The 25,683-nt window shown below is 52.7% G+C and overlaps 1 protein-coding gene across 2 annotated transcripts in view; it reads left to right on the top strand.

Moving 5' to 3' along the window:
• LOC140425196 (ATP-dependent translocase ABCB1-like) overlaps positions 1–25,683 on the top strand; it is a 176,845-nt gene that overhangs the window by 19,220 nt on the left and 131,942 nt on the right. For both annotated transcript variants that reach the window (XM_072509206.1, XM_072509205.1), the window contains 3 exons: positions 5,927–5,975; positions 13,857–14,048; positions 14,170–14,341. In XM_072509206.1, coding sequence (XP_072365307.1) covers positions 5,927–5,975; positions 13,857–14,048; positions 14,170–14,341 — 413 coding nt within the window. The remainder of the gene's footprint in view (positions 1–5,926; positions 5,976–13,856; positions 14,049–14,169; positions 14,342–25,683) is intronic.

Below are 25,683 nucleotides of genomic sequence, written 5' to 3' on the forward strand. Positions count from 1 at the left end.
CTGGTGGTCACCAGGTCGAATTTGGCCTGGAGGCTGCGCCTCTTCCTCAACAATCCTTCCTCAGGTTCTTCCGCATACCTCCTGTCTACCCTCACTATCTCCCCCACCAGCCTCTCCCTCTCCCCCCGCTCCCTCCGCTCCTTGTGGGCCCTGATGGAGAACAGCTCTCCCCTCACCACCACCTTCAGTGCCTCCCATACTATCCCCACTCGAACCTCCCCGTTGTCGTTGGTCTCCAAGTACCTCTCTATACTTCCTCGGACCCGCTCGCTCACCTCCTCGTCCGCCAACAGCCCCACCTCCAAGCACCACAGCGGGCACTGGTCCCTCTCCTCCCCCATCTCCAAGTCCACCCAATGCGGGGCGTGGTCCGAAATGGCTATTGCCGAATACTCGGTATCCTCTACTCTCGCTATCAGCGCCCTACTCAAAATGAAAAAGTCAATTTGAGAATAAGCCTGAGGACATGTGAGAAGAATGAAAATTCTCTAGCCCCCGGCCTTGCAAATCTCCAAGGATCCACCCCTCCCATTTGGCCAATAAGTCCCCTCAACACTCTAGCCGCCGCCGGCTTCCTACCCGTCCTAGACCTGGAGCGATCCAGTGCAGGATCCAACACCGTGTTAAAGTCTCCCCCCATTATCAGGCCCCCCGCTTCCAAGTCTGGGATCCGACCCAACATACGCCGCATAAAACCCGCATCGTCCCAGTTCGGAGCATACACATTGACCAGTACCACCCTCTCCCCCTGCAACTAACCACTTACCATTATGTACCGGCCGCCATTATCTGCCACAATGCTCAACGCCTCGAATAACACCTTCTTTCCCACCAAGATCGCCACCCCTCGATTTTTGGCATCTAGCCCCGAGTGAAACTTCTGACCTACCCACCCTTTCCTCAGTCTTACCTGGTCTGCCACCTTCAGGTGTGTCTCCTGGAGCATAACCACATCCGCCTTGAGCCCCTTCAGGTGCGCGAACACGTGGGCCCGCTTAACCGGCCCATTCAGTCCCCTTACATTCCAGGTTATTAGCCGGATCAGGGGGCTACCCGCCCCCCTCCCCCGCCGACTAGCCATGACCCCTCCTCGGCCAGCCACGCGCCCGCACCCCACACCCGCCTGTTCCCCACAGCGGCATACCCCCGTCTCGACACCCCCCACTCGCTCCAGCTCCTCCTTGATCTTAGCAGCAGCAACTCGATCCCCCCCCCCCCCCCCCCCCGGCTAGGACCCATCCTAGCTGGTTTACTCCCCCCATTGCACTTCCGCAAGTCAGCTGACTCCTGCTGACCCCGGCCACTCCCGCCTCCCCTTCAACTCCTCCCATTGTGTGGCACACCCTCCTCTCCCGCTCCCCATTCACAGGCTCTCCCCCTCACCCCCCCCGTTCTAAGCGCGGGAAACAATCCTCGCTTCCCCGCCCCGGTCCCGCCCCCCCAAGTCTTCGGCGCGGGAAAAAATCCCGCGCTCTCCACCTACCAGGCCCCGCCACCAACCAAAACAGTGCCCAACCCGCCCCATCCACCCTCCCCAACCCGAAAGAGAAAAACACAGAGAAAAAGAAACCCAAAACAATGCAAAGGCCCCCCCCCCGAACCAAAAATAGGCATAACATATCCACCGCAGTCCCCAATCGCCCATCCCGACCCTCAGTCTGTGTCCAGCTTCTCGGCCTGAACAAAGGCCCACGCCTCCTCCAGAGACTCAAAATAATGGTGCCGGTCCTTGTAGGTAACCCACAGTCGCGCCGGCTGCAACATGCCAAACTTCACCGCCTTCGCTCGATTGTACCCGGCCCACACTCCCGATCGACGAACCGATGAAACCGCACCAGCACCGCCCGCGGAGGCTCGTTAGCCTTGGGCCTCCTCGCCAACACTCTATGGGCCCCTTCCAGCTCCAGGAGCCCCTGGAAGGACCCCGCTCCCATCAGCGAGTTTAACATGGTGACCACATAGGCCCCCACGTCCGGCCCCTCCAGCCCCTCCGGGAGGCCCAGAATCCGCAGATTCTTCCGACTCGACCGATTCTCCATCTCCTCGAACCGCTCATGCCATTTCTTGTGGAGCGCCTCGTGCGCCTCCACCTTTACCGCCAGGACTAAGATCTCGTCCTCATTGTCAGAGATCTTTTGTTGAGCCTCTCGGATCGCCACCCCCTGGGCCGTCTGTGTCTCCAGCAGCTTATCAATAGAAGCCTTCATCGGCTCTAGCAGGTCCGTTTTAATGTCTCTGAGGCAGCGCTGGATACCCTCCTGTTGCTCCTCTGCCCACTGCCTCCACGCTGCCTGGTTTCCGCCCGCTGCCATTTTGTCCTTCTTCCCTCCCTTCTTCTGGTCCACCACCACCTTTTTTGTCACCCCGCTCCTAGTTAAAGCCATATTCTGATGGGGAGCTATTATTAACTCCTTCCCACACCGGGAAAAGTCGAAAAAGTGCCCTTGGGGGCCCTGAAAAGAGCCCAAAAGTCTGTTTTTACGGGAGCCGCCAAATGTGCGACTTAGCTCCGCATAGCCGCAACCGGAAGTCTCGAGAGGGAATCCTTTTGGCAGTGTTCGCTTCACCAATCTGCCCCAAAATGTCTGTGGAAACTCCTGAAAAAGATCTAAGAGTCAGTTCCAGACAGGAGCTGCCGAAAGCGCGACCTACTCCTCCATGGCCGCCACCGGAAGCCTCGTCCCCACTTCTCCAGTGGCCTTGGTGAGATCTTTTCACTGTTGTTCCCTCTGCTGCTAGAATTCGCCTTTGATAAAGGCCCTCAGGTCAGCTTGCAGCATTAAGCTTGCCCTTCCCCTGCCTGCATGCTGCAAGAGGCCCTGTTTATCCTGTTGCAGCCAAATCTTTTACTGTTTCTGCCGGGTCTGGTAGCCAAAAGACAAACATTCCTGGGGGACACTGTCAGGGGAATGTTGCAGTCTTCCTCCCACACTGGGAAATGTCAAACAAATGCCGTGGGGGCCCTGTAAAAGAGCCCAAAAGTCCGTTCCAAGCGGGAGCTACCGAATATGCGACCTAGCTCTGCATAGGCGCACCCGGAAGTCACGATTTTGTTAGTTAACCGTTGAAATGTGGCTGGGGCATTTTTCATGCCAAATGGCATGAAATAACTTTGAATTGGTATATACCATCTGGAGTCACAAATGCTGAAATCTCCTTCGCCCATTCGGATAAAGGTACCTGCAAGTAACCTTTAAGTAAATCCAGTTTGGAAATAAAAGCTGATTGTCCCACTTTCTCAATGCAATCCTGCAAACGCGGGATAGGATAAGCGTCCGTTCTTGTAACTGCATTAACCTTTCTATAGTCCACACACAACCGTTGGGTACCGTCATGTTTAGGTACCATCACTATGGGTGAGCTCCATTGGCTGCAACCCACTTCAATTATGCCATTTTAAAGCATACTCTCAATCTCCCGTACCAGCCTCCCCGAACAGGCGCTGGAATGTGGCGACTAGGGGCTTTTCACAGTAACTTCATTTGAAGCTTACTTGTGACAAGCGATTTTCATTTCATTAATTTTCATTCTCTTTGTTAAACTGTGCCAATTTTAACGGGTTAAGTCTATTTGGATGTTCTTTGATAGGAACAGCATTTCCCACATCTACATCATGTATAGCCATTTTAGCACTTCCCAATTTATCTCCACAAACTTTCCCATGTGATATCAATAACTCTTTCAGGTCAGTTCATTTTTTCTCTTGAAGGTAACTCAACAATTTATCCCAATTTTTAAGAACATTGTTATTTTCCAATTTAATTTGAGGTATGTCAAATTCACAGTCATCTGGATTTGGTTTGTCACTTTGAGTTGGAATCATTAAAACCTCCTCCTTTTTCTCTCCTTCCCTTTCAAAGTACCTTTTAAGCATATTCACACGACACACTCGGTGAGCTTTCCTTCTATCTGGTGTTTTTACCACATAATTCATCTCACTTAACTTCCTTTCAACCTGATAAGGTCCACAAAACCTTGCTTTTAAAGGTTCACCTACCACTGGTATTAATACGAAAACGTTATCTCCCTGGCAAAACTACGTACTTTGGATTTCTTGTCCGCTACCCGTTTCATATTTTGTGCAAATTTTAAATGTTGTCCAGCCAATTCACCTGCTCTATTTAATCGTTCCCTAAAATTTGACATGTAATCCAATAATGTAATTTCCGATTTCTCACCCACCAATTTTTCCTTAATCAATTTAAGTGGTCCTCTGACCTCATGACCAAAATTTAGTTCAAAAGAACTAAATTTGGTTGACTCATTAGGTGCATCCCTAATTTCAAACAGTACGAATGGAATTCCTTTATCCCAATCCTCTGGATAATCTTGACAATAAGCCCTCAACATTGTCTTTAATGTCTGATGCCACCTTTCTAATGTTCCGATTATTGTGGAAAGCCTGAAATTGTGATTTATCACCCAACGCTCTTTCACTGTGGAACTGCTCCCAGAGCCAGCAAACTTGAAATCAATGGGAATTTTTAAAATTAATTGGACATTGCATTGCAGGCTGGGTCAGCATTTATTACTCGATAGGGCATTGCCCTGAGTGGCTTCCTAGGTCATTTCAGAGAGCATGTTTAAAGTCAGCTGTTTATCACATGGAAGATAAAGATGGCAGGTTTCCTGGAGGACATTCGTGAACCAGATGAGTTTTTATGACAATGGTTCATAGTCATCATGGGACAAGTTCCAGATATTTATTAAGTTCAAATTTCACCATCTGCCCTGGTGTTATTCAAACCTGGACCTCCAAAGCATCCTGCTGGGTCTTTGAATTACTAGTCCAGTGACAATTCCACTGTTCCACTACCTCCCCTATCCTCTTGGGTGAATGGTCATGGCTGACAAGGGATTATACAGTTAGTCTTTCAATGCTGTCAAATCAATGAACTCCCTATAGAGTCTCAAAAGTAATGGAGACAAACGGAACAATGTCACAGGGTGACTTCTTGCACATGGCTATCATCACCCTGATCAAAGAGCAATGTCTCCATATGCATTCATGTATGAACGGAAAGAACACCCATCTCTGGTTTGTTGCATGGAAGGAGTGGATTGGGGATGCCATGTAGGGCTTAGCACTAGCCTGCTGGCTTTGAGAGGGAGGAAATGTAAGGGACTTGTTCGCTTTTTGTATCACTTCAATTCATTCACATACCCACTGGGTTTCAATGAAGGCTGCAGGGATGCTGTCTTGGTCGTGGCTTTCGTGAGCATTGGCCCGATCATGGGTGTTTTTACAGCGGTGCTCTTGTCTAGAGATGAGTGAAAGGCAATGCTGGAGGCACCCTCATATGTCCTAGGAGGTGGTTGCTCATTTCTGCCAACTTCTTCACTACAAGCTACGGCTGCAAGGACTCTGCTTGGGGTTGTGCGGTTCTCCTGGCTTGCTTTGAGTGAATGTGTATTCAGATGACTTTAAATATGGCACCAGGACCTTTGACCCAGTAATGGTGGGAGGGCAACCTCCTGCCCACCCCACCATGAGTGTTGCCAAGCTCCTCACCGATCCATAATCAATGAGCTGAAAAGCAGAAGTTTGCATGTTCACCTTTCGAACGGGAATCACTCTGCTATTTCTGCCTGCCACTGGATTTCGTCTCCAAGATGGAAAATTCCACCCTATGTTAGTTGAGCATTTGACACGTACCTAAACCTGAAGCATAACCAATAATAAATAATCATTTACAATGCTTAGATTAAACAAACAGAACAACAGCTACATCAGCACAATAATCACTTGCAATATACGATGGTACAAAGTTGTGATTTGCTTCACATAGATCATTTGGCACAATTTCATCTGATGATTCTAAATATTTAAGTATAATTTCCCAGTGTAGAATCAATGTCTTACAAAATAAAGATATTTGTTCCATTTTCTGCAATTTATTTGTACTTTTATTGTGGTTTATTGCAGTAAACATGACGGAATGTGACGACACACCCTTTGAAGAACAAATAGCTGTGTAAGTGCAACTAATACGCAACTAATATGTATATTCAAAATATTTCTCAATGGGCAGATATATTTGTAAATCCACTGTATTCCTAAGTCATCAGATTTAGAAGAAACTAAGCCAGAAATGATGTAAACAGGACTTGTAAACATTATAACTCACAGTTATTCATTCTAAAGAATATCTAAAGCAAAACCAAACCAGCTGTATGGGGAATCCCTTTTCTCCCTCAGAGACCCTCCCCATACTCAGGTTTATGAGATCACATTCATAAGTGTGCAGCTTGAACAGAATGGCCAACGAGACGAGTTTCTTCCGATAATTCACACTTGCTTTATTGATTCATCCACAGCCCTCACAGAAGGTTTGCAGTCATCAATCACAAAATACAATTAACTACAGTTATGTTACCCAGAACACGGTCTTGTTCGAGGCACAGGAGGGAAAAACATTTCGGACCAGTAATCTTATTTCCCCATTTTACTGCTGTTCCATTTTCAAGTATACAAGACCAGTGTAAAGTTCCAGGCGAGCGACCACACGGAAACGATGACTGTACGAAAAACACAAATTTATTTCACCTACAATATTACACCTCCTACTCCCCAAAGGGTTTCCTGCCTCTGGCTCATATTTGGGCTGGGTTATCCATGTCCCAGGGGCCCCGGGTTTAAGAGGTTGGCTATACCCCCTCATCTAGGGAAATCGTACTCAGGGACTCCAAGGTTATTGACCCTGTGATCTCCGGTTGGGTTGTAATGCCCCTGCATCCTAAGTCCAATATGTCTTCCATCTTGACAGGAGGGGGAGATCCTTCGCATGCTTTGCTCGGGGCTGTCTCTTGAACGCCTGGGAACGATGTTTGCTGACTGAACACCTGGTTGGTTCTACTGTGCTTGGCCCAGCGGTTGTTACAAGCCCAGTTTCGACTGCTATTGGCAAAGTCTCCTTGTCTGATTCCGAGTAGGATGAGCCTCACTGAGTGTCACAGGTGGCTGCTCTGGAGGAAGGGGCATGACCAGTTGTGGGGGCTTTGATTTGTCTTTGAGGACCTGTAAGGCTCGGCTTCGGAGGTTATCCACGTGCCTGTACTCGTACGGAGTATAGTCTTGATTGTTTTACCACTGTTCTGGGATCCACAACGCTCTGCTGGTGAAATTACAGACGCAGACTGCACACCTGCCACAAATTCCTTGATGGGTCTGGATCATCAATTTTTGGCTTGTTCCTGTTGGTCACGGACCTTTTCCCTGAAGTCTGACAGGACGAGGTGCATCCAACGACCCATTAATAATTCCGAGAGCGCCACTCCAGTGGTGGTATGTGGTGTGGTCTGTTAGACGTTTTAGTTACCGTTGTATGAAGAGTCAAAAGTCCTGTTCCTTTTCACCAAACACCATTTATTTCACTTCCACAGCCTCTGCACAAAACTCTAACACATCACCTGACCCAAGGGCCACCTGAAGCCCCTTTACATATCAGTGTCAATCATTGGATACTTAACATAAATGATACAACTAATTGCAATGTCTCTTAAAGCATTACTTAACTCTTAATCCATTACTTAACAGTCTCCCCTTCCTTGGAGAAAAAAAATAATTAGGTGAAAACAAAATTTCAAGAAACTCAAAAACACACACGCAATTCCCCCTCCCCCCCCCTTTTTCATTTTTGGAAGAAAAAATAACAGTCACAGAAACAGGCGCCCTTCATTAACAATATCCAAAAGTTACATTTCTGTCAATGTCTGACATATATAAAAGGCCATATCCACCGCAAAGCATATCGTCTCAGCAGCCAAAGTGCTTTTGACCACTTTCCTTATTTTCCTTGTTTCCCACACAAGAGGGCAACATTTACCATTGTTCCCCAAAAGGAAAATTATAAAACCTCCTGCGCTTGAAACCCCATCACATAAATTTGCATAGGACGCATCACTATAAACTATGAGTTTCAAGTGCCTGAGGTCACCTAAAAAGAACCTCAAAACACACTCCTGCATTTTTAGTTTGGCCAAACGCTTTATTTGCTCTTCTTGTGTCTTCCACTTTGGGATCATTCATTTTTGTACTCAACTCTAAGACATCGAAACTCACGTCCGGTCTAGTCTGTCTACCTAACCAATTCAGTTGCCCAATTAAACTTCACAGTTGCTCTTTTTCCACCTTTGAAACCATTGAAACACGGCCACGACTAATTGCTATTGGGCTGATGCTTTCCAAATAAGATTGCTGACATAAAGTTGCCCCTAACTTAGTCTGTCCGATTTCCGGTCCAATATGTTTAAAAGCACCGGAAGCCTCACTTCCGACCCTGAAATCTTTCCTCAAACCAGAGATTACAAAAGCTTCAAAATCACTAGCCCCACCCCACAACAATTATTTGACATGCATCACAAAGATGCCAGAAAGGTTTCCTTTATAGTGCCAGTAAAACATTAGCGGATCTGCTTTCAACTGGCAACAGCCTAACTTTAACAAAACTGACCTTACCGAAAAATACCAGACTCTAGATGCAACATTTAAACCGTAGACACATTTGTTCAAATTCCAGAGTACCCCTTCTGTGTTAGCTGCGTTTTTAGGAGGACAGAGAAAAATGTTTCTCTGGAGCTGATGCCCCTGCAAGAAGGCAGATTTTCTATCTGTAGATTTGCATTCCCATGCCTTTGTGGCTAATAGAGCTAAGAAGATCTTTAAAATTAACCTTTCCTGCTGTTGGTGAATCTACCCTAAATCCTGGTCTTCTAAGCTTTCTTTAAATCCCCTTGCCACAAGCCTGGCCTTTGCCTTATAAGTTCCATCCAGAAGAACCTTTTCCGTGCAAATCGATCTGTGGGATAGAGTTCTTTGTCCCCTATCTGGTACTTCCGTGTATACCCCAAATTCACTCCAACTATGCAGTTCTTGCTGTTTAGCATCTTTGATATCTTTTCATCCAATTTATTGGAAGCCACCAAAATCTCATGTGCATGTGGGTTTCTACTCTTATTAGTATTCGTAGTCTTACCCATGTTCCGAGACCTTGATAAACTACGTCCCCTCTCACCCCTGGTATCTCGTTCTATACTGCTACTGCTTGATCTTTCCTTTCTGCTGTGGGACGTCCTTTCAATAGTTCTCGACCTTTTCCTGCGGACCTGTTCACTAACTGATGTACTATCTGAACTAGCACTGCATTTCTGTGCCCTCCATTTTTGAACTTCATGTTCCCAATCCATTGTCTTAACTCCCTCCCCTGAATGCAGTACATTCAACCAATGTTTATACTTTCCAGTAGCCTTCCCTGCTCTACTAATAACAGTTGCATCCTTCCATTGACTAGACCCTTCAGGCAAGTATGTCACTTTTGTACCAACTTTTGGTCGTTGTCCTTTCGGAAAAATGGCCTTATCCCAGATCTTAAGGTCCATGGCCACAGTGTCGTTAAAAACCCTGGCCAAAGGTTGGGTTACCATCGGTCATGCTGGTGTCCTTCTGTACTTCCTACAAACTTAACAGCAATCACTAACCTGTTCTACCAGTTTAGTGTAGTCTTCATCCCTTACCCCTGCATCCTTTAAGACATTTTTCAGCCTCCAAGGAGAAGGATGTGCAAATTGCCTATGCAGTTTTAATACAACAAGCTTTTTATCAGCGCAAGTTCCAGTTTCAACTGCCATTAACCACTCTACTTGAAATATTTGTTGTCAGTAATGGAATACAATAGTGTGTAAATTGTAAGTTCACTGTCTTTCCAAAAACTGTTTCCTTATCCTGTTCCATATCCAGTTTCATGTGTGCTTTCTTCATCGATGGTCTGCTCAGAAGCAAAGGTATCTCACTTGATACAACATCCGTGCTAATGAAATGATTCACTCTGGCAATATTGCAAGGGATCACCACTCTTTTCAGTGACTTTAGAGTATTATCAACCCCAAACCTGAAAACTTTCAAATTCCTTAACCTTTTTACGACTTTCAGCATTCAAGGAGTCCAGGTAACATTTTAACCAGTCAATTCCACACACAGTAGATGTGCAGCTACTGTCCAATACAGCACAATTGAAGGATTCGGCAACCAACATCCTCATTACCAGCATAAAACTGCTTGTTAATAGGACAATGTCTTCTCTCTGAACACTATCTTTTTCCTCTTCCGTGTCATGTGTCACTTCAAACACTCTATCATAACGTTTTGGACAGCTGAAGACATAATGGTATTGAGAGTCACATCGAAAACATCTATTTATCATGCCCCGTGCATTTCTGGGGTTCATCTTCCTATTGTAAGCTCTAACTGGGTTTCTGTCTTCATAATTTCCTTGTCTCGATAGTTTCTATAGTCCTGGGCCCTGTTCGTAGCTGTACAATTTCACCATCCTGTTAGTAGTGTATCTTTCATATCATATTCTGCTTTATAGCAGGCTGACCTATTTGAGTCATTATGGCCATTGGAATCGAATGTTTCCCCAGAAACTTCTTTAAACCTTTTGTCATCTGATCAAATAAGGTATCCTCATCCGTAAACTGAACTCCTGTCAAAACCAGGAGCCTATCCATGTTGCTCACTCTAGCACAGTCAAGTAATTTAAAGGCCAACACAGACTGTGGAAATTCCAGGTAGTGTTTCTGCAGCCTTTTATATAGTCTGCCAAATTCCATTATATAGTCTTCCATGGAGAGTTCCTCTATTTTACGGAACTTATCAAAATCCGACCATGCTTCATACGCACTTAACAAGTCATCTTTCTTATAAATCGTATCCATCCGTAAAAGAGTCCAGATCTTCTTCTGAGTCTAACTCAGAGTCTAGCTCAGAAAACACTTTGTTTTGGATTTTACTGCCATATGGTAAAGAAAGAGTCAATGCCATACCTTGTTTTCTCTTTCCCAAATCAGTTACCTTAATCCACATAACTACTGCACTTCTGCATTGGTCGTACGATTCCCTTTCAGGAAATAAGCCATCTTTATCCTGGGTTCGGCCATATATCCCTTCATTTTTTTCCTTCTCACTCACTCCTTGGTTTGTTCAGGAAAAGTGTATCTTTCAAACCATCCTCTGCTACCATTGTTAGATGTTTTAGTTACCGTTGGATGAAGAGTCAAAAGTCCTGTTCCTTTTCACCAAACACCATTTATGGTAGCACGGTAGCAGTGTAGTTAGCACAATTGCTTCACAGCTCCAGTGTCCCAGGTTCGATTCCGGCTTGGGTCCCTGTCTGTGCGGAGTCTGCACATCCTCCCCGTGTGTGCGTGGGTTTCCTCCGGGTGCTCCAGTTTCCTCCCACAGTCCAAAGATGTGCAGGTTAAGTGGATTGGCCATGATAAATTGCCCTTAGTGTCCAAAATTGCCCTTGGTGTTGGGTGGGGTTACTGGGTTATGGGGATAGGGTGGAGCTGTTGACCTTGGGTAGGGTGCTCTTTCCAAGAGCCGGTGCAGACTCGATGGGCCGAATGGCCTCCTTCTGCACTGTAAATTCTAAATTCTAATTCTATTTCACTTCCACAGCTTCTGCTCAAAACTCTAACAACACATCACCTGACCCAAGGGCCACCTGAAGCCCCTTTACATATCAGTGTCAATCATTGGATACTTAACATAAATGAGACAACTAATTGCAATGTCTCTTAACGCATTCCTTAACTCTTAACCCATTACTTAACATGGTCCACAATAGAAAAGGAAACGGGCCAGACGGATCTGCGGAGAACTCGGAGGTCTGTTTTCCCATGCCGAGCTTTAACGTCTGTTCTGCCAGTTCGGCCAATCCATCGGATGACGGGTGATAAGGTGCAGTCTGTACATGGCGGACCCCATTTTACTCAGGAAGTTGGCGAATTCTGTACTCGTAAAAGCTGTGCCGTTGTCTGATACTGATACTTTGGGAAGCTCGCGAACACTAAAGGTTTTGAAGGCGCGGAATGTGGCGACTAGGGGCTTTTCACAGTAACTTCATTCGAAGCCTATTTGTGACAATAAGCGATTTTCATTTGTCTGAGCAGCTCAGTAGTGGCCCGCGGTGTCGTTGTGGCCATTCAGTGGCCATCCATCCACTTTGAATGGGTGTCCATGATAATTAGATAGATGGCCCCTTGAAAGGGTCCTGCCTCGGCGGCTTGGTGGCGTAGTGGTTAGCACTGCTGCCTATGGCGCTGAGGACCCGGGTTCGATCCCGGCCCCGAGTCACTGTCTGTGTGGCGTTTGCACGTTCTTCCTGTGTCTGCGTGGGTTTCACCCCCGCAACCCAAATATGTGCAGGTTAGGTGGATTGGCCACACTAAATTGACCCTTAATTGGAAAAAAATAATCGGGTACTGTAAATTTATTTTTTAAAAAGAGAAAGGGTCCTGCAAAATCCATATGGAGGTGGACCATGTCAGCCTGGCCCCATCCCATCCACGTCACCAGTGTAAAGTTCCAGGCGAGTGACTGCACAGAAGGATGTCTGTAAGAAAAACCCTAATTTATTTCACCTATAATATTACACCTCTTACTCCCCAAAAGGTTTCCCACCCCCGGCCCACACTTGTGCCGGGGTATTTATATCCCAGAGGCCCCTGGTTTAAGGGAATGGCTCTGCCCTCTCATCTAGGGAGATCGTACTTAGGCGAGGCCACAGAAACTCTGAGGTTACAGACCTCAGGACCTCTGGTCGGGTTATAACATCCAGTTCGGACCAGTATTCTTAATCCCTGATTTACTTGTGTTCCATTTTAAAGTGTACAAGACCAGTTCAGACCAGTATCCTTATTTCCCTGTGTTTCTGTTTCTTCCTTCACACATCCTGCTCCGAACGTAATACTTAACTTTTATGTCCAAACTGAAGTTGATCTTCCAGTGTTGTTGAAGGTCCATCGATGGAGTTAACCGACCCTACTGACTCCCTTGCCTGCAGGAACAGTGGCGTTCTCTGATTTCTGCTCCCAGTTATGCCATTTCTGCCGCTGGCCTGGCCAACTTGTTTCCTAAATTTGTCCATGCTCCAAACCTTTGGTTCTGATTGGCAACTCATGATCTCATCCTTGATATGCCCTTTGCGAGAAAAGGTTTTCTGTGAAAGGCACAAGTTGTTGATTCCCTGCTCAGGATAGATCTTAAGAATGCCAGTCTTTCACACGCCTAATACTTGTATTTACACCACATTGGAGCTGAGCTTCTTCCATTTCCTGGTTCTTGAGGTCATCAGGCGCTTGTCTCTTCCCCCATTGCAGTGCAGGACACAAATAGGGCAGCACGGTAGCATGGTGGTTAGCACAATTGCTTCACAGCTCCAGGGTCCCAGGTTCGATTCCTGGCTTGGTTCACTGTCTGTGCGGAGTCTGCATGTTCTCCCCGTGCGTGCGTGGGTTTCCTCCGGATGCTCCGGTTTCCTCCCACAGTCCAAAGATGTGCAGGTTAGGTGGATTGGCTATGCTAAATTGCCCATAGTGTTCAAAATTGCTCTCAGTGTTGGGTGGGGTTACTGGGTTATGGGGATAGGGTGGAGATGTGGGCTTGGGTAGGGTGCTCTTTCAAAGAGCTGGTGCAGACTCGATGGGCCGAATGGCCTCCTTCTGCACTGTAAATTCTATGAAATATTTATCGCGCCTTCTCAACTGAGCAATGTGATTGTCTCCTCCCATCAAAATGTGTAAATCCAGCAGAAGCTCAAAAAATGAGTAAACCCATTGTTGTCCTCCATTGCTTTGGGAATGCTTACCCTCTTAGGGCGAAGGGGATCAAAGAATATGGGGGAAAGTGGGATTAGGTTATTGAGTTGGGATGATCAGCCATGATCACAATGAATGGCGGAGCAGGCTCGAAGGGCTGAATGGCCTCCTCCTGCTCCTATTTTTTCAATGTTACTATTAATAGAAGAAAATTGTGTTTATTTTTAGAAAAGAAACATTCATTGCTTCCATTCTAGGTTTTCCTATTACTATGTTGCAATTGGAGCAGGGGCACTATTATGTGCTTACATCCAAGTTTCCTTTTGGGTTATAACGTCAGCCAGACAGACGAGAAGGCTACGAAAGACATTTTTTCACACTTTACTGAGAAAAGAGATTGCCTGGTTTGATGTTAACCCGGTTGGGCAACTCAACACACGACTAACAGCGTAAGAATGATATCATATTTTCAGACTGGATAAATAAGTGTATTTTTTATTCAAAAGAGCTTTGTTGCTGTAAAAAATAACGTTTTAATTAGAATTTATTGTGGGTTTTTTCAATTACTAGTGACATCGACAAAATCAATGAGGGCATTGGTGATAAGATCGGACTTTTGTTCCAGTACATCGCAACTTTTGTAGGAGGCATAATAATTGGTTTTGCCAGAGGATGGAAACTGACTCTGGTAATTCTGGCTGCCAGTCCCCTCCTTGCATTGTCAGCTGTGCTGTGGTCTAAGGTAAGCACAAAAAAAAATGTTTATGAAAAAATTAGATACATGAATAAAGCACAGTCTAGATCACATAAAATCACCTTCGGAGGGCTTGTGATATCAACCTAGAATAAATGCATTGGGAGAAACAGAATGTTATAATAGGCTGGAGTTTGATCTCAGAGGCGGGTAGTGGGAGTCGAGGAATTTCCCAGCTCTATGTGCCTTCGGAGAAAGTGTCAATGTGCGGGGGGGGGGAGGGGGCGGGCACAGATTCTGACCGGAGTTTGGACTACCACCCCTGGCAACTGTTTGGAGGCAGGCACAGGGCTGCAGATGGTTGAGGTAGCTGTTTATAAGGCAGCTGTAATAATGATAGTAAGAACAGCCTGCCAGCCTCAACCCTCAGACTTTACACAGCCTCCATGCCTCATTCATGCCAGCTCATGCCCCACCCAACTCATGGCCTCTCATATCCTCCATGCCAAGCGATTCCACTTCCATATCCATTCACCTGTGAATTCAATACTGAACCAATGAAACGTACAGAATCAATGGAAAGTACGTAAAAGATTTTAAAAACAGTCATTCATTTATAACTTTATATTTTCTTTAAAGAAACTCCTTTCACTATAGCCCTCTAAAAGTGTCAATCATCCTGAGCCTTGAAAGTATCAATAGTTGAAACTGCACGCACTTGAAACTTCTTGGGCGTCATTCTCCGACCCCCCAGAGGGTCGGAGAATGGCCGTTGGCCGCCGTGAATCCCGCCCCCGCCGGTTGCCGAAGTCTCCGAAGGGAGAAAAGTCGGCGGGGCGTTAATGTCGCTGCTGCCGCGGAGAATGTCACAGGTCTGCGCAAGGCAGCCGATTTTCGGCCTGCCGATATTCTCCCTTCCGGATGGGCCGAAGTCCCGTCGACGTGATGACCGTTCACGTCGACGTAAATTAAACCTCCTTTTCATCGGCGTGACCCGGTGCTCCAGGCTCACGCCGACCAGCGTGGAGTGAGTGACGGCCTGGGGGGTTGGCTCTGGGCAGGCAATGGCGTGGCCGCAGTCTGAATGCGTGAGGAGAGGTGTGTCTCGGCTTGTGTGTGTGTGTGTGCGGCGGGGGGGGATGGTTAGAGTAGGCTGGGCTCCGGGGGAGTGCCGGGAGGGGGTCCGTGCCAAGGAAGGTGGATGGGGGGTCCGTGCCGGGGTGGAGGTTGGGGGGGGTCCGTGCTGGGGTGGAGGTTGAGGGGGGGTCCATGCTGGGGTGGAGGTTGGGGGGGGGGTCCGTGCCAGGGTGGAGGTTGGGGGGGGGGGGGGTGAGGTTGGGGGGGGGTCCGTGCCGGGGTGGAGGTTGGGGGGGGTCCGTGCTGGGGTGGAGGTTGCGGGGGGGGGTCCGTGCCGGGGTGGAGGTTGGGGGGGGTCCATGCCGGGGTGGAGGTTGGGGGGGGGTCTGTGCCGGGGTGAGGTTGGGGGGGGGGTCCGTGCCGGGGTGGAGGTTGGGGGGGGGGTCCGTGCTGGGGTGGAGGTTGGGGGGGGGGGTCCGTGCCGAGGTGGAGGTTGGGGGGGGGGTCCGTGCCGGGGTGAGGTTGGGGGGGGGGGTACGTGCCGGGGTGGAGGCTGGGGGGGGGGGTCCGTGCCGGGGTGGAGGTTGGGGGGGGTCCGTGCCGGGGTGAGGTTGAGGGGGGGTCCGTGCCGGGGTGGTGGTTGGGGGGGGGGGGTCTGTGCTGGGTTGGAGGTTGGGGGGGGGTCCGTGCCGGGGTGGAGGTGGGGGGGCGTCCGTGCCGGGGTGGAGGTTGGGGGGGGGTCCGTGCCGGGGTGAGGTTGGGGGGGGGTGTCCGTGCCGGGGTGGAGGTTTGGGGGGGGGGTCCGTGCCGAGGAGGGGGATGGGAGGGCAAGTGAGCTGGTCCACCTGGCCAAGTGCCAGCCTCCAACAGTTGGACCCATGCGGTCCATGCCACCTGGCTGGGGGGAGGAGGGGATATGGGCAATGATGACATGTCGTCGTTCCCCTCCCCCCCACCAGGCCGTCATGTTTTCAGATCATCCAGCGATGTTGGCCGCCGTGGTGGCAGCTGCTCATGTCTATGTTGCCCTGGATGAGGAGGAGGAGGAGTGTGCCAGAGAGGCGGCGCAGGCTGCCGCAGAGGGGCAGGCGGCAGCCGCCCAGGCTGGAGGGACACCTGACCGACAGGACGAGGAGGGGGGGGGAGGACGTCGCGGCCCCACGGCAACGGAGGCACCCGAGGGCGCCCCGTGTGTACCGGCCCCGGCAGTCATACCAGGACCTCACGGACCGGGAATGAAGGAGGAGACTCCGGATGAGCCGGGAAACCGTGGCACACATCTGCCACCTGCTGGCACACCTGTCACCGCGTGGCACTGGCGGGGGACACCCTCTCCCCGTGTCCGTCAAGGTTACGGTGGCCCTGAACCTTTATGCAACGGGGTCATTCCAGGCACCGAGTGGGGACCTGTCCGGCATATCGCAGACATCGGTGCACCGGTGCATCCGGGCAGTGACAGATGCCCTATATGCCATGGCGCACCGCTACATCCGCTTCCCCGTGGACCGGGCCAGCCAAGATGCCCGGGCAGTGGGCTTCTCTGCCGTGGCCGGGTTCCCCATGATCCAGGGCGCGATCGATGGGATGCACGTCGCCGTGCGGCCACCTGCAGATAACAGGGCCGTGTTCACTAATAGGAAGGGGACCTATTCGATGAACGTACAGGTGGTCTGCGACCACCGCATGATGATCCTGCACGTCTGCGCCCATCACCCAGGCAGTGTACACGACTCATTCGCGTTGTCGCGGTCATCCATCCCCGGCATGTACGAGGGACGCCATCCCCGGCTGAGGGGCTGGTTGCTGGGCGACAGGGGCTACCCATTGCGATCGTGGCTGATGACGCCTATACGGAGGCCACGCAATGAGGCGGAGAACCGCTACAATGATGCCCATGTAGCGACAAGGGGAGTGATCGAGAGGTGCTTTGGCGTGCTGAAGATGCGTTTCAGGTGCCTGGACCTCTCTGGGGGCGCCCTCCAGTATCGGTCAGATAGGGTCGGCCGCATCATTGTGGTGTGCTGCGTCCTGCACAACATAGCCCAGCAGAGGGGCAATGTGCCGCAGGCAGAGGAGGGCGGAGTGGAGGAGCAGCAGGAAGAGGCCCAGTCGTCCCCAGATGAGGTGGATGGGGGCAATGGTCAGGGCAGACGGGGTAGACACAGGCGGATGGCTGTCCACCGTTAGCGGCTGGCCCAGCGGGCACGGGACAGACTGATAGAAGCCCGCTTCACTGACTAGATGGGCGTGGGAATCGGGTAGTATGGCCACAGACCGCGCACCATGGCAACAGCCGACCACCCACACCCCCCACCCATCCACCCACCCAGCACCCTCACCCCCCTCCCCAACCCCACCCACCCCACCCGCATGCACACCACCCCCCCCCCCCCATTGCCGATCCACCTGCGGCACAACGGGCCGGGCTCACACAGTTGCGGGTGGACGCGTGTCTATCGCAGGCCATGGAGGATGATGACAACCCGCCCTGCGATGAGCTCCTGGCTCTACATCGTTGGACTATGTCTGACCCATGGCCACAGTACCACCATCCACCCGGACCATTCCTGCATGCGGCTGTGACACTGCAGCGCACGGTCCCGTCCTCTGCCCGGGGGATGTTGATGGCGGCCCAGGGGGAAGGGGGCAGACTCACCTGGGGCTGAGGTAAGACCACCCCTCACACACACACTTGCGTTCAACGTACATGACACTCCCGCACACTTTGGACAGAGCACAAAGGCAGCTTCGGTAGGTGTAACATTGACTTTAATAACCAAAGGAGTTCATGCACGTGCCCTAGCCCCTAAAACTCATCTGTGCCCTGCACCCGTGCCAACTTACTCAGTGTCTAATTGTTTGGCCTTACGGGCCCTTTGACTACGTCTACGTGGTTCCCCAGACGGTACAGCAGAACTGGAGGTGGACTCCTGTGATTCCTGCCCTCTGACACTGGATCCCTTTGGCGGCCGTTTCCTGGGGCGTCCTGGCCTAGATGGGCCAGGCTGCGGCCCGGGCGACTGGGATGGCGAGCTGCCAGCCTGTCCTGCCCGTTGCCCACCCGATGCACCTGGGACGGAAGGGGGGGAGTCCGAGGTGTCGCGGTGTACCGGGACCTCCCCTACAGAGGGAGCCGGGACGGACCACACCACCTCCTCCTCCCTCGGGGTGCCCGATGGCCCCCAGGCCTCTACATGGGTGGGGGATGCGAACGGACTGGCCATCCGACGCCCCCCCGACATCTGGTGCTGCCAGTCCTGGAGGCCCGTGCTGGTATCGACAGGGGTCTGCAGGTTTGCAGCCATGGAGCCCAGGGGGTTGGCAAACCCTGTCTGTGACAGTGCAACGCCGGCTCGCACATGGCCACTGGCGCCGATGCCCTCAGCGATGGCCTGCAGAGACTGGGCCATGGCCTGCTGAGACTGGGCCATGGCCTGCAGAGACTGGGCAATGGCGTTGAGCGCCTCTGTCATCTGGCGCTGGCACTGGCTCATGGCCTCCTGTGAGAGGGCAGCCATTTCCTGGGCCACAGACGCCGCCTGCACGGAAGGCCCCAGGCCTCGCAAACCGTTCCCCATGTCTGACACCGTCGCACCCATTGCCTCCACCGCGGACGCCACCCGTGCGGTGTCGGCCTGGGTGGCACGCATGACCGGCACCACTCCCAGCTCTTGGACGCGGGTGGACTCCTCCACCTGCGACCGCAGCCGCCGCAAGCCGCCCATCACCCTCTTCGCTCGTCTCCGGGTCGGTGGTTGCATCGGATCTATGTGTGGGTGTGGGAACTGCAGGAACCCGGGATCCATCTGGGCGGCAGATGTTCGCTTGGGCTGGGCTACCCTCCGACCGCCCGGTCCCTCTGCTGCTGTACCGGGACGGCTGTGTTGTGCGCACCAGTGAGTGTACCAGACGCCTCGTCACTAAAGTGAGTGTTTCTGCGATGGTGGAGGGTGTTGGTGACAGCAGTGGCGTTGTGTCGTGCTCTTCGTCCCACTCTGAGTCCATGGCACTTTGGGGTGGGGGTTCGTCTCCCCCCACTCCACTCTGAGTCACTGTCCGGTATTTCGTCTTCCTGGGTAGTGCTGTCCCGGGTAGGGGTGTCCTGGGTAGTGGTGTCCTGGGTAGTGGTGTCCTGGGTCGTGGTGTCCTGGGTAGTGGTGTCCTGGCTCGGATGTGACGGGGGCCTGTGGCTGCCCCCCTCGTCGCTGGGTGGTCGCTCCCGCACGTGACGGGGGTGTCGTCTCCCTGTTGCTCCAGGTCTCTCCGTCTCCCGTGGTGTGCGAGGGGCATCCTGCGGTCGTCGCATGCTGGAGGGTCCGGGTCTCTCCGTCTCCCGTGGTCTCCGAGGGGCATCCTGCGGGCGTCGCATGCTGGAGGGTGCGGGTCTCTCCGTCTCCTGTGGTCTCCGAGGGGCATCCTGCGGGCGGTCTGCATCTGCGGGGATGGGTGCCTGGACGTTTGGTCCTGCGATACACAATGAAGCATGCATGGTTAGACATCAGGCAGTGCTCAGGTGTTACGGGGGAGGGGGATATAGGGGCGGGGGGATATGGGGACGGGCTGTCGGTGGCTCACTCGCTAGTACGCCCCCGACCTCAACATCACCAAACTCCCGGTCCTCAGGTCCGCCAGCCAGTTCCAGGGCCCTTCCCTCGTGTACGGTCAGTGGCCTCTCATCAGCGGGCCCTCCTCCAGTCCTCACATGCTCCCTATTGCTGTGTGCGCGCTTCTCCTGTGGGGGGGGGGCGGGGGTAAAAGGTAACAGTGTTAGGCAGGTATATGACTGCACGCCATCGGTTGCGCGTGCATTGCAGAGGTTAAGGTTAGGGCTGGATTCACTTGGGGATATGGGGGATATGGGGGAGGGGGGATATGGGGCAGGGGGGATATGGGGAGGGGGGATATGGGGGAGGGGGGATATGGGGGATATGGGGGAGGGGGGATATGGGGAGGGGGGATATGGGGGAGGGGGATATGGGGAGGGGGGATATGGGGGATATGGGAGAGGGGGGATATGGGGGAGGGGGGATGGGGGATATGGGGGAGGGGGGACATGGGGAGGGGGGATATGGGGGAGGGGGGATATGGGGAGGGGGATATGGGGGATATGGGGAGGGGGGGTATGGGGAGGCTCACCCTGCCTGCTCTGACGAGGTCGTTCACCTTCTTGTGGCACTGGGTGCCTGTCCGTGGTGTCAGGGCCACAGTGGTGACGGCCTCTGCCACTTCCCTCCACAGACGCCGGCTGTGGCGTGGGGCAACTCTGCGGCCGTGCCCGGGATACAGGGCGTCCCTCCTCTGCTCCACCGCGTCCAGGAGCGCCTCCACATCGCGTGACTCGAACCTCGGGGCTGTTCGACGGCCAGCCATCCAGTCGGGTGTTGCGGTCGGGTGTTGCGGTTGGGTGGGGGGGAGCAGCGCGGCCTTATGAGCCGTTACGGCGTGAACCATTGCGCAAGCGCGGATCCCGTTACGTCGCTGGTAGCCCATTTCGGGCCGGAGACTATCGACCCATTTTTCCGACGTGACGCAAGTCGGATTTGCGCCGATCGGCGGACTTTCCGCCGATAACGGAGAATTTCGCCCCTTATCTTTTGCAAATTAATATTGCACTAATAGAAAAGATTGGAGCAAGAGCTGTCAATCAAGCAATGTTTTCTTTGGAGCACTGCTCTATCAACAGTCTAATGGATACCTCAGGCAAGAATGAAGGCTTGGCCATGATGAAAGTTTGTGATCAGAGTTTGAGCCTTTGATTCAAATCTGGGGCGTCATTCTCCGACCCCCCAGTGGGTCGGAGAATGGCCGTTGGCCGCCGTGAATCCCGCCCCCGCCGGTTGCCGAAGTCTCCGGTCCCGGATATTCGGCGGGGGCGGGAATCGCGCCGCGCCGGTTGGCGGGACCCCCGCTCGAGTCTCCGGCCCGGATGGGCCGAAATCCCGCCGATAAATTGCCTGTCCCGCCGGCGTAAATTAGAGTACCTATTTACCGGCGGGACAAGGCGGCGTGGGCGGGCTCCGGGGTCCTGGGGGGCGCGCGGGGCGATCTGACCCCGGGGGGTGCCCCCACGGTGGCCTGGCCCGCGATCGGGGCCCACCGATCCGCGGGCGGGCCTGTACCATGGGGGCACTCTTTCCCTTCCGCCTCCGCAACGGTCTCCACCATGGCGGAGGCGGAAGAGACTCTCCCCACTGCCCATGCGCGGGAAACTGTCAGCGGCAGTTGACGCTCCCGCGCATGCGCCGCCCGGAGATGTCATTTCCACGCCAGCTGGCGGGGCAACAAAGGCCGTTTCCACCAGCTGGCGGGGCGGAAATACCTCCAGCGCCGGCCTAGCCCCTCAATGTTGGGGCTCGGCCCCCAAAGATGCGGAGCATTCCGCACCTTTGGGGCGGCGCGATGCCCGTCTGATTGGCGCCGTTTTGGGCGCCAGTTGGCGGACATCGCGCCGTTTGTGGAGAATTGCGCCCCTGATCTCCATCCTCAAATCTTGGTTCCCTTATGCCTGTTTGCTTGTCAAAGTATGCTTTTGCTTCTGCTTTCGTTCTGATGTTCTCGTTTTAAAAAAAATATTTTTATTCTCCTTTTTCACATTTTCTCCCAAATTTACACCCAACAACAATAAACAATAATCAGGAACAAATATGTCAATCCCCATATCAATAACAACGATCCCACCTCCCATCAAACCCCAAACATTAGCCCGCATGTTCACATAAACAAATGACAGAAAGGAATCAGGAATCACCCATAGTCACCATTAACACACACCGCACCCCTCCCCCCAACGCTCCCAACCTCCCCCACAACTAATGTTCGATGTTATCCAGTTCTTGAAAGTGCATAATGAATAATGCCCATGAATTGTAGAACCCCTCCATCCTTCCCCTCAGTTCAAACTTAACCTTCTCAAGAGTCAAGAATTCCAACAGTTCCCCCGCCAGGGCACAGAGTGGAGAGGTTTCTCTCCAATCCATCAGGATCTGCCTTTGGGCGATCAACGAGGTGAAGGCTACAACATCAGCCCCTCCACCTGTTTCCAACCCCAGCTTGTCCGATACCCCGTATATGGCCACCCGAGGGCCCGAGTCCAGTTTCACGTGCACCACTTTAGAGATTACCCTAAAAACCTCTTTCCAGTAATCCTCCAGCTTTGGACAGGACCAAAACATATGAATGTGATTTGAGGGGCCCCCGTCCACACACACCTTCTACCCTTTCAAAGAATCGGCTCATCCTCGCCCTCGTGAAGTGTGTGCTCTATATACCACCTTCAGCTGTATCAGCCCCAACCTCACACACGAGGTGGAGGCGTTCACTTTCCGGAGCACCTCACACCAGAACCCCTCGTCCATATCCTCTCCCAACTCTTCCTCCCACTTTCCTTTGATCCCTTCCAGTGGTGTCTTCTCCTCTTCCAAAATAGCTCCGTAAACCGCTGACACTACCCCGTTCTCCAGTCCCCCCTGTCGTCAGCACCGCCTCCAGCAATGTGGAGGCTGGATCCACCAGGAAGCTCTGTATCTCTTTTCTGGCAAAATCTGGAACCTGCATGTATCTAAACATTTCCCCCTGCTCCAGCCCATACTTTGCTTCCAGCATCTTCAACCTGCAAACCGATCCCCAAGAAACAAATCTTTTAGTGTCTTAACCCCCTTCTCCTCCCATTTCCGAAAATTTCCATCCCAGTTCCCGGCTCAAATCTGTGGTTCCCCCGAATCGGCATTTCCCCTGACCCTGCCTTCCAACCCGAGGTGTTGGCGAAACTGTCTCCAAATTTTCAATGAAGCTATTATTACCGGACTCCCTGAGTATTTCCCCGGGGCCATCGGGAGCGGCGCTGTTGCTAGTGCCTTCAATCCCGACACCCGGCACAGACTCTCCTCCATTCTGATCCATTGGGAATCAACCTCTCTGACCCAGCTCCGCACCTTCTCCACATTCGTCGCCCAGTAGTAATACATCAGGTTCGGAAGACCCAAACCCCCTGCCTGCCTTCCCTTCTGTAGCAGCACCTTTCTAACTCTGGCCACCTTCCCTCCCCATATGAACGAGGTAATCATTCCTTCAACCTCTCTGAAAAATGCCTTTGGCAAAAAATCGGCAGGCATTGGAAAATAAGCAGAAATCGCGGCAACACTTTCATTTTAACCGCCTGTACCCGACCCGCCAGTGACAGAGGGAGACCATCCCACCTTGCCAGATCAGCTTTCACTCTCCCCACCAAACTAGAGATGTTGTACCTGCGCAGCCCCCACTCCCCACTCCCGGGCAGCCTGCACCCCCAGGTATCTAAAGTGAGCTGATATTCTCGTTAATTGGTGGTGACGGCTTACGAATGGTGAGTGGCATGCAAAAGATACAACCTATCATCATTTCAGCCGGTGTCTCTCTGGGACTTCATGCAAGCTGTAATAATGATAATAAGAACAGCCCTCCAGCCTTCACCCCTCTGCGACATGGATCGATATGTTTGAAGTAGGATGTGAATGGATTACCAAAATGTTCTCCCCTCGAACACACTGGGCGTGAATCTCCGCTCCCGCGACTAAGTGCCCACGCCGTCGTGAACGGCGTCGAGTTTCATAACGGCACGAAACGGCCCCGATCGCGATCGATTCAGGGCCCGAAAATGGGCTAGGAGCGGGGCCGCGAGGAACTCGGGGGCGTGGCGTGAAAGCAGCGTCGTAAGCGCGCAACGCCCAAATGACTCGGCACTGCACCATAAATGGCGCAATCCTCACAGGGAAGGACCCAGGAGGAGGAGAAGGAGGAGAGATGGCTGAGACCCGACGAGCTGCACCGAGGTTCCGGGACATGGACCTGGACACCCTCCTCGATGAGGTTGAAAACCGAAGGGCCATCCTCTGTCCAAGACGTGGGTATCAGCAGCCGTCCAGCATGGTGAGGTGCGGTTGGCGTGAAGTTGGCACCGCTGCGAGTGCTGTGGGGCATACCCCCCGGTCCGGGGAGCAGTGTCAGAGGAAGCTGCACAACCTCACTCGGGCTGCCAGGGTAAGTGCCATGAGGGTGCCCCGGATCACAACCAACCCCCCCCCCCCCCCCGGGCACGAGGGGGGGGGGGTTCAGGGTGCACAACGTTGTACTCTTGTACTCGACCCACATGAGCACCGGGACCCCCCCTGGAGAGATGCCATGGCGTGGCTCCAACTGTCTCCTCACCCTGCATTAATATAGCCTATATCTGCTCGCTCTGATGATACCCGCCTAATTGTGATGCTTTATCCAACCCCCGCCCCAGGACAAGACAGCTCACAACCAACGTGAGCGGATGAGAACCGGAGGGGGTTCTCCTGTGCTGCACCCCCTAAATGTTCACGGGCAGAGGGCCCTGGACCTCGCTGGGGGATCCGCCACCCGGAAGGTCGCGACATGCCAGGTCGGAGGCGCAGAAGCAAGTGAGACAACCCTGCATGTCCTCACCACCCCCCCCCCCCCCCCCCCCCACCACCCCCCCCAGCCCGTCATCGCCCTCCTCACACATCTGGCCACTGCACCCTCGATCCCCTCCCCTCCTCACACTCATGCCACTGCACCCTTCATCCTCAATCCCCTCCCCCCCTCACACACTGCCCCCACCACCACCATACACCTGGCCCAGCGTGTCTAACGAACCCCGTATCGTTGTGTTCCCCAGGGCCAGCCGCCGAACGTCCAGGGTCGTCTCGGCCAAGACAAAGCCGACCATCTACAACCTCAAGCGCACCCAGGGACGCACGCCAGAGGGTGGCAGTCGGTCGGACAGGAGGGCCATCCTCTCAGTCTGGGACGCTGGGCGGGGATGCACATACGACGGACAGAGACAATACTGAGGGGCACAGGATGGACAGTGACGATGACGCACAGAGAACGGCCACACAGTCCACGGATTCACCTGGAGGGCGACATGACATGGGCCGCATGCACCTTGCGCCGGGCCATGAGGGGGACCAGTACACACCAGACTTCCTAACGGACGATGACCTCGAGCTAGCGGCACTGCTGTCTCCAACACCATCCACCATCGCAGAGACACTCACCTCGGTTGGGCAGATAAGTGATGAGGCTCCCGGGTCACGGTCTGGTGTGCACCACACAGCCGAGCCGGCACAGCAGGTGGAGTCTGGAGCTGAGGGGAGTGAGGGGCTGGACGGTCGGAGGGCAGCCCAGGCCCAGCAAACAGCTGCCGCCTAGACGGTTCCCGGGTTCCTGGATGTACTTGACCCACCCGGACAACCGATGCATGTGGACACCGAGGGACTGAATAACGGGATGAGGGCCATCTTCCAGTACCTGCACACGCAGTTGGAGGA

The sequence above is a fragment of the Scyliorhinus torazame genome, chromosome 6 (genome assembly GCF_047496885.1).
Source record: "Scyliorhinus torazame isolate Kashiwa2021f chromosome 6, sScyTor2.1, whole genome shotgun sequence".
Classification (NCBI taxonomy): Eukaryota; Metazoa; Chordata; class Chondrichthyes; order Carcharhiniformes; family Scyliorhinidae; genus Scyliorhinus; species Scyliorhinus torazame.